Source organism: Phaethon aethereus (assembly GCF_964289735.1).
Source record: "Phaethon aethereus genome assembly, chromosome: 2".
Taxonomy (NCBI): Eukaryota; Metazoa; Chordata; class Aves; order Phaethontiformes; family Phaethontidae; genus Phaethon; species Phaethon aethereus.
Window position 1 is genome coordinate 70,537,354 of NC_138582.1, and position 13,487 is coordinate 70,550,840.

Consider the following 13,487-nt stretch of genomic DNA (forward strand, 5'->3'; position numbering starts at 1 on the left):
GTTGCATGGGGTGGTTGTGACTGAAGTGCAGGACCCGACACTTGGCCTTGTTGAACCTCGTCCACTTGGCCTCGGCGCATCAATCCAGCCTGTCCATATCCCTCTGCAGAGCCCTCCTACCCTCCAGCAGATCAACACTCCCACCCAACTTGGTGTCATCTGCAAACTTACTATATAAAGTTTAGTACTAAAATGTACTGTCTATAATCAAAACATACAGAAAGGTGTTGCTGACCTGTAACAAATGGATACATTTACTGCAGGCAGCCCTAGATATAAAAGTTGCAAATCTCTGTCCTGCCAGCCAGCTGAGCCAAAGGCAGACACGCATCTGTTACTTAAGTTTAAGGAATAGGGCAAAACCTATTCATGTGTATTTCTGGATGCATTTTTTAGGAGGAACATGAAAGCCATTGAATGGCCTCAAAAAATGCACCATGTTAAAGTGCTTCTTACTCTCTTTCAGTTGCTTATTTTGCTGCTTACATCCACTCACAAAATGATTTCATTTCTTTAGTGGTTATGTTAAATAATGTTTCAAGTATTGTACACTTTAGGAGGCCTTAATAACGAGCAAGTCCCAGTTGTTCCAGTCTCAGTCAGATGCATATCACTAGATATGTGAAAGCAGGTGCTAACTGTAGTCCTGCTGTCTTGGGGAAAACTGGGCATTGCTGGGTTAGTTAATCAATGTGGGCTACTTTCTATATAGTCTGCTTGGCTGAAAGCCACTGTCAGCTATCACTGTATGCATTATGCAGCTTACTTCCCAGTCTAAGAGTAGTCAGCATGTGTGGGAACTTCTGGATGTCTTTTGGTAACATCCCAGGCTTGAAGAGCCTCTTCTGTAGGAACTGCTAGGTGAGCAGAAGCTGCTGTTTGGAATTTGATAACATGGTGCAATGAACTGTAATTACTTAAGAACTGAGGAAGCATACAGATGTAACGTGTCCCCAAGTAACTTGCTGAGCCTAACCACTGAAACTTGAAAGTGTCTTGAAGACAGTAAGAGATGGTAAAGGTGGCACAAAGTTGGGGAGAACATCCATTTATAAGAATGGAGGCAACAGTTGTTCCTGCTGACTGGTTGACAAGATGCTGCAAGGAGGCTGCCATCAGAGGTCTAGCTTTTGGGTTTTTGTGTGCGTGAGAGCTCCATGAAATAGATTTGGCTGTGAAACAGCGACAGAAGCACTAACAGAGAAGGAAGAGGAAGAGAACATGTAGATAAAAGAAGCTTCTGCACCAGGTAAGCTGCTTTTATTGTAAAAAGTAGCAGTGGGACCCTTACATGCAGTCTCTGGAACTTGAAGTAATTTCCACGAGTGTAATATTTAGAGCATAAGAGCAGCTCTACTGAGTCAGATCCAAGGTCTATACAGTTGTATTCAGCTTTTTCATCCGGTCTCATTTGACATTGGTGTGAAGAGCTACTTACTTTCATTTGCTGGGAACTTGCCATGTCCTGACTTCTTTTGCTTCATCCTACTGGATCAGAAGATATAGCAGACAATTGTTCCCTCTTTACTGCCTGCATGCCACTGATCATTCTACAGATATCTGTGATACTCTTCCTCAGTCATGTTTTTTCCAGATGGAAGACTTACAGGCTGCTTAATCATTCCTTATACCATATTTTTTCTGACCTCTTTTCCTTTTCTACTGTATCCTTTCAGACTTGGAGATACCAGCCTAGCATACAGCATTCAAGATGTAGGCATAGCATAGATTTACACATAAGAGAGTGATATTTAGTTTTTAATTGTGTTCTCTATATTCAGTTCTCTTGCTTTTTCCTAGTTATTTCTAGTACTCTGCTTTTTTGTCTGTAACTGAAAACTGAATTGGTATTAATTGGAACTACCTCTTATAACCCAGCTCATCTACTGAGTTCGAGCTCAGAGCATATCATTTTATATAACCACTCATATATAATTTTTTCCATATGCCTTACTTCATATTTATCTTCATCAGATTTTGTCTGCCATCTTATTGTTTGGGCACTGATGTCTCATGAAGTCCTTTTGCCAGTCCTCTGTTTGCCTTTCTTTTTATTTAGGTGGATAACTTAGGAAAGTTTGTCACTTCACTCTATATGCCTTTTCAATATCAAGTATTGAATATCCTGAGTCCTTATGCAGATCCCTAGGAAATGCTAGTGGTGAATCTTTCTACTATGGAAAAAATCCCTGTTTACTCCCACCTTATGTCCTCTGCCTTCCTAAATGATTATTTATCCACCCAAGAAATTTTCGTTTTACCCTTTTGGGTTCCTTACTGTGTTAAGAGCCAGCCTTGGACCTCGTGAAATGCCTTGTAAAAATACAGGCATCAGGTGGACCTCTTATCTACAGGACTGTTGGCACCTTCAAGGGATTCCTATAGGTTGGTGAGGCAAGACTTTTCAAATCCCTTTTTGGTTGTTTTCCACAAAATTTCAGATTCTTTGTTACAGTTTATGCTAATCTGCCCAGTACTACTGGCCATCTCACTGGTCCGTGTTTCCCTGGATCTCCTCTTGAACCACTAAGAAAAATTAGCGTCATTTTTATCACTTCTTAGTTATGTAGCAATTTAACAAGAACCTGTGCTCTGTGTTCAGCAGTTCAGCTGCTTAATCTTTGTGTTCCTCTATAACATCTGACTTAGCAATTTGTTATTATTTGCTTTGTGTATTTGTTTCATAATATTTTTTACCAATACTTCAGGTTAAGATACCTTGGACTCCCACATAAAGAAGGCTTCTGAAATGGGAACCTTCCCAAGCTTTTCCATGGTGAATACATTTAGTTTTTCTGCTGTGAACTTAACTTCTCTAGCTTGTTACAGTCTAATCATTGATTGGCATCGTGGCATCTGTAACTTGCTGCCTCCTGTGATGTGTTTGAAAAGTAATACGTGACATTTTAATGCTTTTTGCATGGTCTACAGCCACTGGTTTTTCTGCAGCTCTTCCTAGGAGCCTGTCTGGACACCATTAGCAGGAAAGCCACTTCATGATTTGCCCTTTTAGAAAGCTAGATGTAGCTCACAGGATAGTAAAAACATCCTGCTCTTCCAGGTGTGTCAGTGTCACTGTTTTCACACCTATCACTGTGATTTCCTCGATATTTTGAGTAATTTTGAAAGCTCAATACCTAAAACGGAGTAGCTGCAAGTGTAGCTCTGCTTTTATGAAGTTTCCAGCCTGTAGGGATGTAAAGAAGAAAATGAGATACAATCTGAATATATCAGTAAGACTCAGAAATGAAAAAGCAGGGGAAAAGAAACTAAATCCTCACTTTCTGGAAATGTAGCTTATAATTGTGGGAGGTGTGTAAGCTGACTACCATCACCAAGTCTGTGAATGTCTACAGCTTCTACACCCTTCCCCATCCATAGTTCCAAGGCTCACTTGGCTTCAGTTCCCCGCAAAGTGCCCCAATCCACGCTTCCCAGGCTCAGCCGCTCCCCTGCTTGCCACTGGGTCAGAAGCCGTTGCTGCTTGTCAAACCTATATGAGATGGCAGGCAAGAGAAATAGAAAAGCATCTAGATGAGTGTTTCTAGAATGGAAAAGAGAACTGCAGTGATTATGTACATTTACTCTTCTAAGGAATGCAGTAGAAGGAAAACAATGAGAGGCAGAAAAGGTAAAAGCAAGACCATCAGAAGTAGAGGATTGATGGTATAACTAATTTCACACAACAAGCTTGTTTAGGGAAGATACTACAGTTTCTTCTCAATGTTTTTTTGGCAGTTCAAAATCAATTGCTGGCTTCTTGTATCCTCAGTTTCCGGTTGACCATCTCCTGCTGAGGTCATTGCTTCTGAACTCACTGTGATACTCACTACAAGAATTTGTAGAAAAGTTGTTGAGTGTTTGTTGGGTTTTGGCAGCTGAGCTATTTCAATTGTAGTAATGCTCACTCTTGGGAGAAAGATTCCTTTGTATGTCAGTTGCTGTGTCATCTCTGGGGCTGGAAGTGAGATGATTCCGCTTTGTGGAAAACAAGAGGCTTTGACACATTTTATTTTCTGTCAGAAGAATACTGAGACTGCTTCCTCCCTGCCCCATGCCTGTGATACTGGGTTAGGCTGTGGGAGCTCCATATTCCAGTCCTTGCCTGAAACTGCATAAGGTGGATGACTGCCCTAACTGCAGTATAAATAATTCAGTGGTTACTGGACCTGTAAGCCATTAGGTTTGGGGGCACCGTAGTTCTTGTCCCTATTCTGAATAGGCAAACAGCACTTGCATGGAGAGTGTTGCCTCTGTCTCTTTTTTCTTTTTTTTAATGGAAATTAATTGGTGACCTTCAGAAAACTCTGCTAAGAGTGAATGTTACCGGTTTTTTTGACACTTTGGTTGTTTTCAAGTTAAAAAATTATGGCTTGGAAAATTGCCGTCACTGCTAATCAACCTGTCCTTGATAAGAGAAACTACTAGGAAGATACTGCTTCTTTATAACTCAGTGAACTGTGTCAAACAAACACAGAATTTTCTTGGTGCTTCACCATTTAAATTTAGAGCAGATAACCAGCCCATGGAGGCATGAGGCAAGATGACTGCTCGGAGGAACAAAGCACTCCTCCTTTGTCTGGACTCCAGCTTCAGTGAAACAGCAGCATGAAGCCCAGATTTCTGACGAAACTGGATTTAAGTAATTGTATGACCCCAGGAAATGTTTATGTTTGTAGTTCAAGGTGACCTTTTTGTTTACATGATTCTGGTAAAAAAGAAAATCACACTTTTTGAATTTCTAATTGCCGGGACTAATTGTTTAGGGTTTGGGTTTGGTTTTTTTTTGGGGGGGGGAGGGGGTGTCATCAAGTGGATGAGTGGATGCAATCATCAAGTGGATAATTAAGGGTTGAACAGATCTGGTAGTGGTCTGCAGGTTAATTGAAAGAAATTACACCAAAGGAGAGAGAGCTGCACCTCAACACAGACTTGCCAAATAAGAAATGAAGAGCTGAAAAAAGTTTGTGTGGATTCTGTGAAACTCAATGGGAAAAAAAAGGAGTAAACCAACTGAAAGTATTTCTTCCAGAAGAGTAGAAATCCTATATGCTAGTTACAATACATATGTAAGGAAGTGGTACATTTTAGATCTGTGATAAAAAATGGAAATAGTTCATGGAGTTCCCTTGCCCAAGTCTGGGACTTGTAGCAGAATTTGCCATTTCTACAAAAATGACATGAAAAAAGCAAGAGAGCATCCAAAGTGTATATTCTGAGGGATACAATCTTCTTTTTCTCCTAGGGCATTTCTTAATCTCATTATAAAAAAAAAAATAGCAAAGATTTGTTGCAGGTAAAGCTAACTGCCAGTTAGCCTAGTTTACCTTCTCATATCAAGTTTATTGAAATGCTCAAAAGAAAAAGATAAGTCTCATCACTTGGTATAGACATCCAACTGCTCTCCCCTACCTAAGCATAATTCTTCTCTTACAACAGGTGGGAAGAAAAGAGAAGTCCCCAACATCTAGCAGGGGCCCTGAACAAAGTGGTTATTTAGATAGTAATAGAATAAACGGAATATTCTCCAGATACACGTTAAATGAAGAGTAACTATGCCTGTAATGAAAAAAAGAGTATGATGCCATTCAGTCTGTAATTCTTTGCGGAAATTCTGGTCTTTCAGTTTCTCTTTACATGTGATAGTATGTTGCTTATTGATACATACTTACACATATGTATCTGCAGATACATGTATAGGTATTTTAAAAGATGTGACAGAATAAAGTGGAAGACAGTGAGCAGTCATTTGTATATTTACTTTGTACTTTTGGATTTGTAGTCAAAAATATCAAATGGAAATTATCCAGAGGAGGGAGTTACAGAGATTGTAGAGTGACAAGTAAAAATAGGAGCAAAACCAATGTAGACTTGCAAATGAAAAATCTTACTGGATTCAGGTAGTCACTTGCTGGAAAGGCACGCATTGAGAAAGAGAGAGATACTGGAAAGGTTTGTAGAAGTAGATGACCTTTTCACACGTGACTTGGACTTTCCATACTTTCTCCGTACGGGAGAGGGCTTAAGATGAACAAAATGAATTGCAGGGTCAAATTGTTGGAGTCATATATCATTGGTATAACAATGACATTGAGAAATGTGGGCCTGTTTCTGGTAGTTGTGGAATCACTACTGTCTTCTGTAAAGCTGTGATTCTTGCTGGTGGCAGTTTTTCAGATTTTTTTTTTTTCTTTTACAGCACCTGGCTGCTCTGTAAAACCACAAGAAGCTGTTTCTCCTAAAAGGTAGTTACTGGAAAAAAAGATTTTTTTTTTTTTTCCGTATGGTGAAGTTCGCATCTGGCTGAGTAAATCCAACTGTACAAATGAAAATTTGAAAAGTTAGTCCTAACTACACCTGTATAGGACCTTCTGCAGTAATGTGCTTAAAATTCGAATCCCACAGAGAGTCAAAGAAAATAAAGAGAGGTGGCTTTTATAGTTCACTGTAAGTGTTGAATTGTTCAAGGCATGGATGTTCAAGGTCTGGATTTGAGAAGAACAAAGTCAGCAGAGCAGGAAGAATGAATATAAGAAGATTCATGTTTTCATTCTACTCTTTCCCATACACGAAGCACCCATGGGGTGCAGGCCTACATGGGTACAGTCAAGAGCAACAGAAGCATGGAAGAAGGCATGAAAACCACCACGAATTATGAGAGCTTCTACATGGAGAAGTACATAAACTGAATATGCCTCTATTGACTAGATACAGATAACGGAGTACAAATTGAAAATGTAATGGTTTCATGAGAAGGAATATAAAGGAAAAGTAATGCTGCATTCTTCATTAGCCAAAATACACTTTATCTATTCAACATTAAGAGGTTAGAACAGCAGTAAAAATAAATATGAAATACCTATTTGTAAAAATAGCACTTTATTTAAGAAAATGCATAATCTGCACCAATATTTAAACAGAAATAGTGTGAAAATATTTTATATTGCTGATCAGTTGTTTTGAGAATAAAACCATTTAACTGATACTGGCTGAGTTTTTTTTAAAGAGTAACACTAGCAGATCCTTGAAAAACATTTTTATAATTTGATTTTTGTAATAATTTTGAAAGGACTAGTTACATTAACTATGAATGGAAATCATTTTCTGGTTGGTAACCACAAATTTTTGTTGAGCAATTGAAATACAAGTCATCAGAAGCCTCTGACATTCTATTTATCTTTCTGAAGGCTCACAAATACGTAACTTTATCACTGGGTGAATTCAGTGTGATCCCAGGAGTACTAATGCAGGTAAGGTCAAGAAGATCTTGGAGCTCCAATGCAGAGGAGTGATCTCAAGTAATTACTTCTGTACAGAACTAAAGATTTTACGTTTCTCCACCCTCCTCACGGTACTGGTTTTAGTGGAGCTGAGCAAAAATAGGGGTGGAAGTGGGTGTAGTGAAAGACAGAGATTAACAAGCCATTACAGCACCAGTGAAAGCAGTGACGCCCCTGCCATGCCTCAGGTGCCCCATGGTGTATTGTTGTGTGATGGCTGTGATGGTGCTGTGATGGCTTCATCGGTTTGGCCATCAGAGGCACCGCTCTGAGCTGCGGGCAGCAGAGCAGCTGAGCTGCACCAGGTTGTGCAGCTGTGCCGTACCAGAGCTGACCTTGAACACTGGTAGCTAAAGCCCTAGGAGGAGAAGAGGGGCGTATTGCAGAAAAAGATGGGTACAAGCCGATTAGGGCAATCGGAGCCTGTTAGTACCTTGAGATCCTTTGGCGGTTGTGCTGTTAACATGTCAGGTGCTAATAGTATAGCCATGTGCAAAATAATTTCTGGTCCTTTTTTTTTCAGTGCATATATGTCAACAAACATAACACTATCAACATTTAGTGTGGTGTGTTATGTTTCTGACATGTCTTACGCCCAAGAAAATGACTCCTTATGCAGAATTGTGCCTCAGGATTAATTTCAGCTTTAGGGTAAAAATATGTAATTACTTATTTCACAGTTATCAAGAGCTGCTACTGAAGATGACATGGCAGGACAAATCTACAGAAATGCTGGGTGCAAACCATATGGTATTAAGCTAATGGCCCTGTCCTTCCCTGAAGAAACATTTGGACAGTTTTGTCAAAACACACCAAAATTTAGCAGAGAAATAACTGCAGCTTCTTGTTAAGACTAGGAAACAGTTGCTGCTTCTGAGCCAAAAACGTGCAGTGGCATCTTGGAGTCTCTGTTAGTGTAACTGGGAATAAGTGATCTGTAATAAGCCGAAACATCTCACCCACTTACCTAGCGCCTGTGGGCCCTGTGGCAGCACAACTTCCCTGCCCAGTTTTGTGCTTTTAGCGCAACAGATGGCCATCGAAACACCCAAGATGCTCTGCAGAGTCACCTCCAGCCCGCTAATAGGGAAACCTCAAGGTGAGAAGGCTTCAGCCATTCCTGTTAAGAGGTTGTGGGCTCTTCTTTGGGAGGAGAAGTACTCACCTGCAATAAATTGAGGGCGTTGGGTGTTAATTTTTTTTTGTTGGTCCTTTTCAATTTGAACAATAGTTCAGTGTGAAAAACATGTTGCAAGATTGAATGGTGCATTATTTCTACAATCTGAGAGGGTTCAAATTCATACCTACCACTGCCCAGAAGACACTAGGAACCTCAAGGCAAGGTAGGGGCATGCTTCATTCCTCTGGCTGAACCTGTTCCACTGCGCAGAAAATACAAAATTCACAGAGCATGGCCCTGTAAGACATTGGTCTGGGATGGGGAAGAGTTAGGCTTTTGTTCCTCTAGTTGATATATTTATTTACCAATCCCTAAGCTACATAGTGACTGAGGATAAATAGCGCTATAACTTCGGGAATGTTAGCCAAAGCGCATCAAAGAACGAGGAGCAAAGAGATTTAAATGGAACACAACGCTGTCAAAGGAGACCGAGGAGCGCACAAGTGTAGGCTCTGTGTGTTTACACAACAGGCAGAAAGGGTTCCTCAGGCTGTCCCAACAACAAGTCCCTCTATCTAAAGAGTGAGCTTTATTAACACAGGAAAAAAAAGACACGGATTTTGTTTGGGAACATTTCATATCTTCTGCTGCACTTATTTCTTGAAGGGAGTCAGTTCCTTCTGCCTGATTTAGCTGCCATCGTAAGTGGAGAAACAGAACGGGATGCTTACCATGGCTGATTTTTACGGCCCTGAGAGGAGGTCAGTTTGAGGCTGACACCTACATTTATATGCCTGTGTGTATGGGCTGACATGGGTAGCTGTATCAACTCCACTGTAGGCAGTGGAGGTCTGGTCAGTACAGGCACAGGGGCCTCAAAACCTGGTGTCTGACCAGTCTAGACCAGCAGCTTGATTCAGTTGTCCAGACATCCACTGACACTTGCATGCCCACAGGCATCCAGAGCACCCACAGAAGGGGTGCCAGATGTGACGCTGAGTGAAGGTTATGATCAGTTTGTCTGTTGCAAACAGTCACTTGGACCATTCAGAGATGGAGACCATCATTTCATTGGCTTGTCCTGATTTGTCACAGACATTCAAGGTGGCAAGCTATTTCCCATTTGCTGTTCATTTTCTGCGTCCTCCTTTTTAGTTTAAGTGAAAATCTTTGTTGGCAAAGCTTGCTTACCTCACAATGAAAAGTGATACCTTCTGGGTTTTGCCAAAGAAGTAAACACTGCAAGAAACAGTTTTTGTTCTGTTTCAGTCTAGAATTACCGACTTGACTAATCTGTAGTTGTTAAACCTAAGATGTCTTACTTGCTGAAGAGTACCGTTCTTTATAAAAGTTTCTTGTAAAAGTTCTTTGAATTTAATTTTCTTTTTTTCTGCACTCTGAGCATTGATCGAGATCAGATTTTAAATAAATACTCTTTGTTATCTGGAAATGATTCAAGCAGTCATCTGTAGTATTTCTCGTGCTTCAGCATGTCTCAGAAGCCAGGTAGCTTCTCAAGGGAACGACTTTGGTTTCCAGAGTGAAGTGGCACATAAAAGTTCATGCAAACAGATTTCTTTAATACCAGGATCACCTCAGTTTAGAATTGCTTGGCTGGTCTGACTCTTGACACTAATAGCCTCAAACTTGCCACTTCTAGATTTTGTTCTATTTCAAAGCTCTCTTGGCAGTACAAGGGTACATTTAGTGGGAACAGGCTTTGTCCATTAAACCTGGGACTTCTTATGCTATATTTAAAGCTCATTTGGAATACTTAATTTCCAGTCTCTCAGAAGTTTGTATCATTGAAATACACTGTTAATGCAATGTTCTCCTTAAAGTGTCACAGCAAAGAATTGTTTTGAAGCAATTTTTGCCACTTGTCATTCACAGCATTCCAGTGTGCATTAAAACTTAATGGAGTTAACATGCAGTCATAAAAACAAAAGCAAATAGATTTTTGAAGTATGACTGCCATATTCCCAACTTTGCATCTATTGCATTTTAATCGGCTTCGTATTCCTCTCAGTTCTCATCATGTAGGTATGTACAACACTCTCAGAATAGGTCTGTCTGGTCTGAAGAGGAGTGCCATATCATGGCTGTTAGCAGAGTGGCAGGTCCTGTACTGGAGCAGGGCTCTTGAAGGTGATAAACGGGTAAATGTGAAGGTAGAAAAACAGGCCCATTCAAGACACCTTCTTATAAAGGGTCTAAAAATATCCTGTGTTCATGCATATACTTGATATGTGGCTGTGAGTTCTTGTTTTTAGTAAGCCTAAGCAATTTGTAACACCACAGAATCTGTGGCCTGCAATTAGCTGGAGCAGAGGTTTCCATTTTGCTGAGTTGCGAAACAAAATCACTTTGCACAGATTGCAGCCAGCTAAGTGCAAGGGGTTTGATCACTGTGGGCCTCGTTTGAATTGTTCTCAACAGATTTCTTCTTATATGTTTTTTTCCAAGTCACTGCTGCCAGTTTGTCCTAAGAAGGGGAAGATGGAATAAAAGCAAAACAAACTGAAAAAAGTTGGGGATAGAAGCACAGACAGTATTTTTACTTTTTTACAGTATTATTACTGGTTTTCTTTCCAGGATCTGCCTCTCCTTTAGGCTGTTTCTTGAATAGTCAGAATTAATATTGAATGCCCTGGGACTCACTTTCTTCAGTAGCTCAGGACTCCAAACCACTTTTATCACAGGCTTGGTTCAAAATCTATTGCTCACATTCCTTTACTCAGACACAGAGCAAACAGAAAGCATCATTCTCTGTGCTGGTAATTAAATAGTGTATGCAGAGGTCCACCCTTCCAGCCGTTTTGGGCCACAGAATACAAAATACAGCTCCAATTTATAGGTGCTTTTAATACATTGTATTGTTTATCTCCTATCATGCATTTTAATTGCTTATTTGGCGTATGTGTCAAGCACACACACAAACTGTAGTCCTTAACAATGCCACAGATTAATTTCACAGAATCACAGAATGGCTCAGGCTGGAAGGGACCTTTGGAGGTCATCTTGTCCAATGCCCCTCTGCTCAAGCAGGCCACCTAGAGCTGGTTTTCTAGGACCATGTCCTTTGCTCTCCCCTCATCCACAGAGAGACAGCCATCATAGAAAGCTATTGGGATGGTCAGACACGATTTCCTCTTTGAAAATTCATGCTGACTACTTGTCGTGGTTTAGCCCCAGCCGGCAACTAAGCACCACACAGCCGCTCGCTCACTCTCCCTCCCACAGTGGGACGGGGGAGAGAATTAGGAAAAACCTCGTGGGTTGAGATAAACACGGTTTAATAGGACAGAAAGAAAGAAGGGAACAATAATGATAATACCAACAAAGGAATGTACAAGAACAAGTGAGGCCCAATACAGAAATTGCTCACCACCCCGTGATCGACAGCCCGTCCCCGAGCAGCGATTTTCGCCCCCCCGGCCAACTCCAGTTTATGTACTGGGCATGACGTCGGATGGTAGGGAATATCTCTTTGGCCAGTCTGGGTCAGCTGTCCCGGCTGTGTCCCTTCCCAGCTCCCCGTGCACCCCCAGCCTGCTCGCTGGCAGGCCAGCACAAGAAGCTGGACTGTCCTTGACGGCTCAGCAACAATCCAAAACATCAGCACATTATCAACAGTTCCTCATCCCAAATCCAAAACACAGTCTCACACTGGCTTCTGTGAAGAAAACCAGCTCTATCCTGGCTGAAACCAGGACACTACTGAAGCACTGTCTTAAAATATTTGGAAATGATCCAGGCTTATTTTATCCATCAAATTCCCCACGATCAAGGCCAGGCTGATTTGATCTAGTTCCCTGGATCCTCTTTCTTGCCCTTCTTGAAGGTAGGGATGACATGCTTTATTCCAGTCCCCAGGAACCTTGCCCATTCACCATGACTTTTCAAAGATAATTGAGAGTGGCCTTGCAATGACACCAGACATGTCCCTCAGTACTTGTGGGTGCATTCCATCAGGTCCCATGGACTCATGTATATTATACAACATCTCTTGGAAAGCCATGTAAGGATATTTTGTCAACTACATGTCCCCCTCAGACAATACCACAGGTGTTCTGCGTATACTTCTGCCAGTCCTTTGATGGTTTATAGACAACCTCTTACAGTGAAGTTCATAGTAGTTTGCCAGCTATATTCCAAGCATCCCATTGTTTCAGTTGCACAGCAATAGTATTCATGGTTCTCATTCTTCAGGCATGCTGTCTTGCTCCTTGGCCTACAGTGATCCATCAACTTTGGGGTCCTCCTTCCACTTCCTTGGATAAAGTGAGTGAACAGGTCCAGCTAAAATTTGCCAACACTTCCTCGTGTTATCAGCATTCAGGCAAGCCCAGCATCATCATGAAGTGGGTGAGGGTCTATTTTAAAATGCTGAGTCTTAGGTGGTCTCTGAATATTCTGAGAAAAAAACCTAGTCCATGCTGAAAACTGCAATACCCTATATTTCCTAGACCGACCTAGACCACCGTCAATGTGGCACTCACCACATTGATGAGTACAATAAAATAAATTCATTCAAATAAATGCAGAGTTAGGAAACAAACTATTAGATTTAGAAGCAGCTAGCAAACCCTGCAATAATAGTATGCCTCTTATTAGTGTAGCCAGAGGTGGTTTCCTGTGTTTTATCCAGATAACAGACTGTGAAGTCATGCTGACTAGTAGTATGGTACAGCCAGCCAGCCAGCCAGCAGACCTGGGTCCAAGTATCAGGGAAGCCAACCGCTCCAGGTGCTGTTTTCCACACAGCAATAATTGCCTGCAGCCAAGCTCTTCCTTATTTCCTCCACTAGAGGAGAGATGCACCTTCTGAAGTATCCTGAAATGTTAACCTTGATAATCAGACAAAGATATTGACTTATAACGTTAATATTGACAATTTGTTGCTCAGTTTAGAGGACAATGGTGTTATTGGATTAGTCTGTGCCCCGTGACAGCTCCTAAATGTGCTGGGTTTTGTGACAGCACTGCTTAAACGTAATAATGGTCTTCTACATGTGGCAAATACACTTGCTGAGAAGATCTGACAAAAAAGAAATGTCCCTTTGTACCTTCCACTAAATAAGCAA

The 13,487-nt window shown here is 41.1% G+C and overlaps 1 protein-coding gene across 1 annotated transcript in view; it reads left to right on the forward strand.

The window, feature by feature from the left end:
- The window catches only part of ANKS6 (ankyrin repeat and sterile alpha motif domain containing 6), a 54,077-nt gene extending 47,437 nt beyond the window's left edge, over positions 1-6,640 (forward strand). The window contains exon 17 of the mRNA XM_082015000.1: positions 6,200-6,640. Within this exon, the coding sequence (XP_081871126.1) occupies positions 6,200-6,249 (50 nt within the window). The 3' untranslated portion in view covers positions 6,250-6,640. The remainder of the gene's footprint in view (positions 1-6,199) is intronic.
- Positions 6,641-13,487: the final 6,847 nt, after the last annotated feature.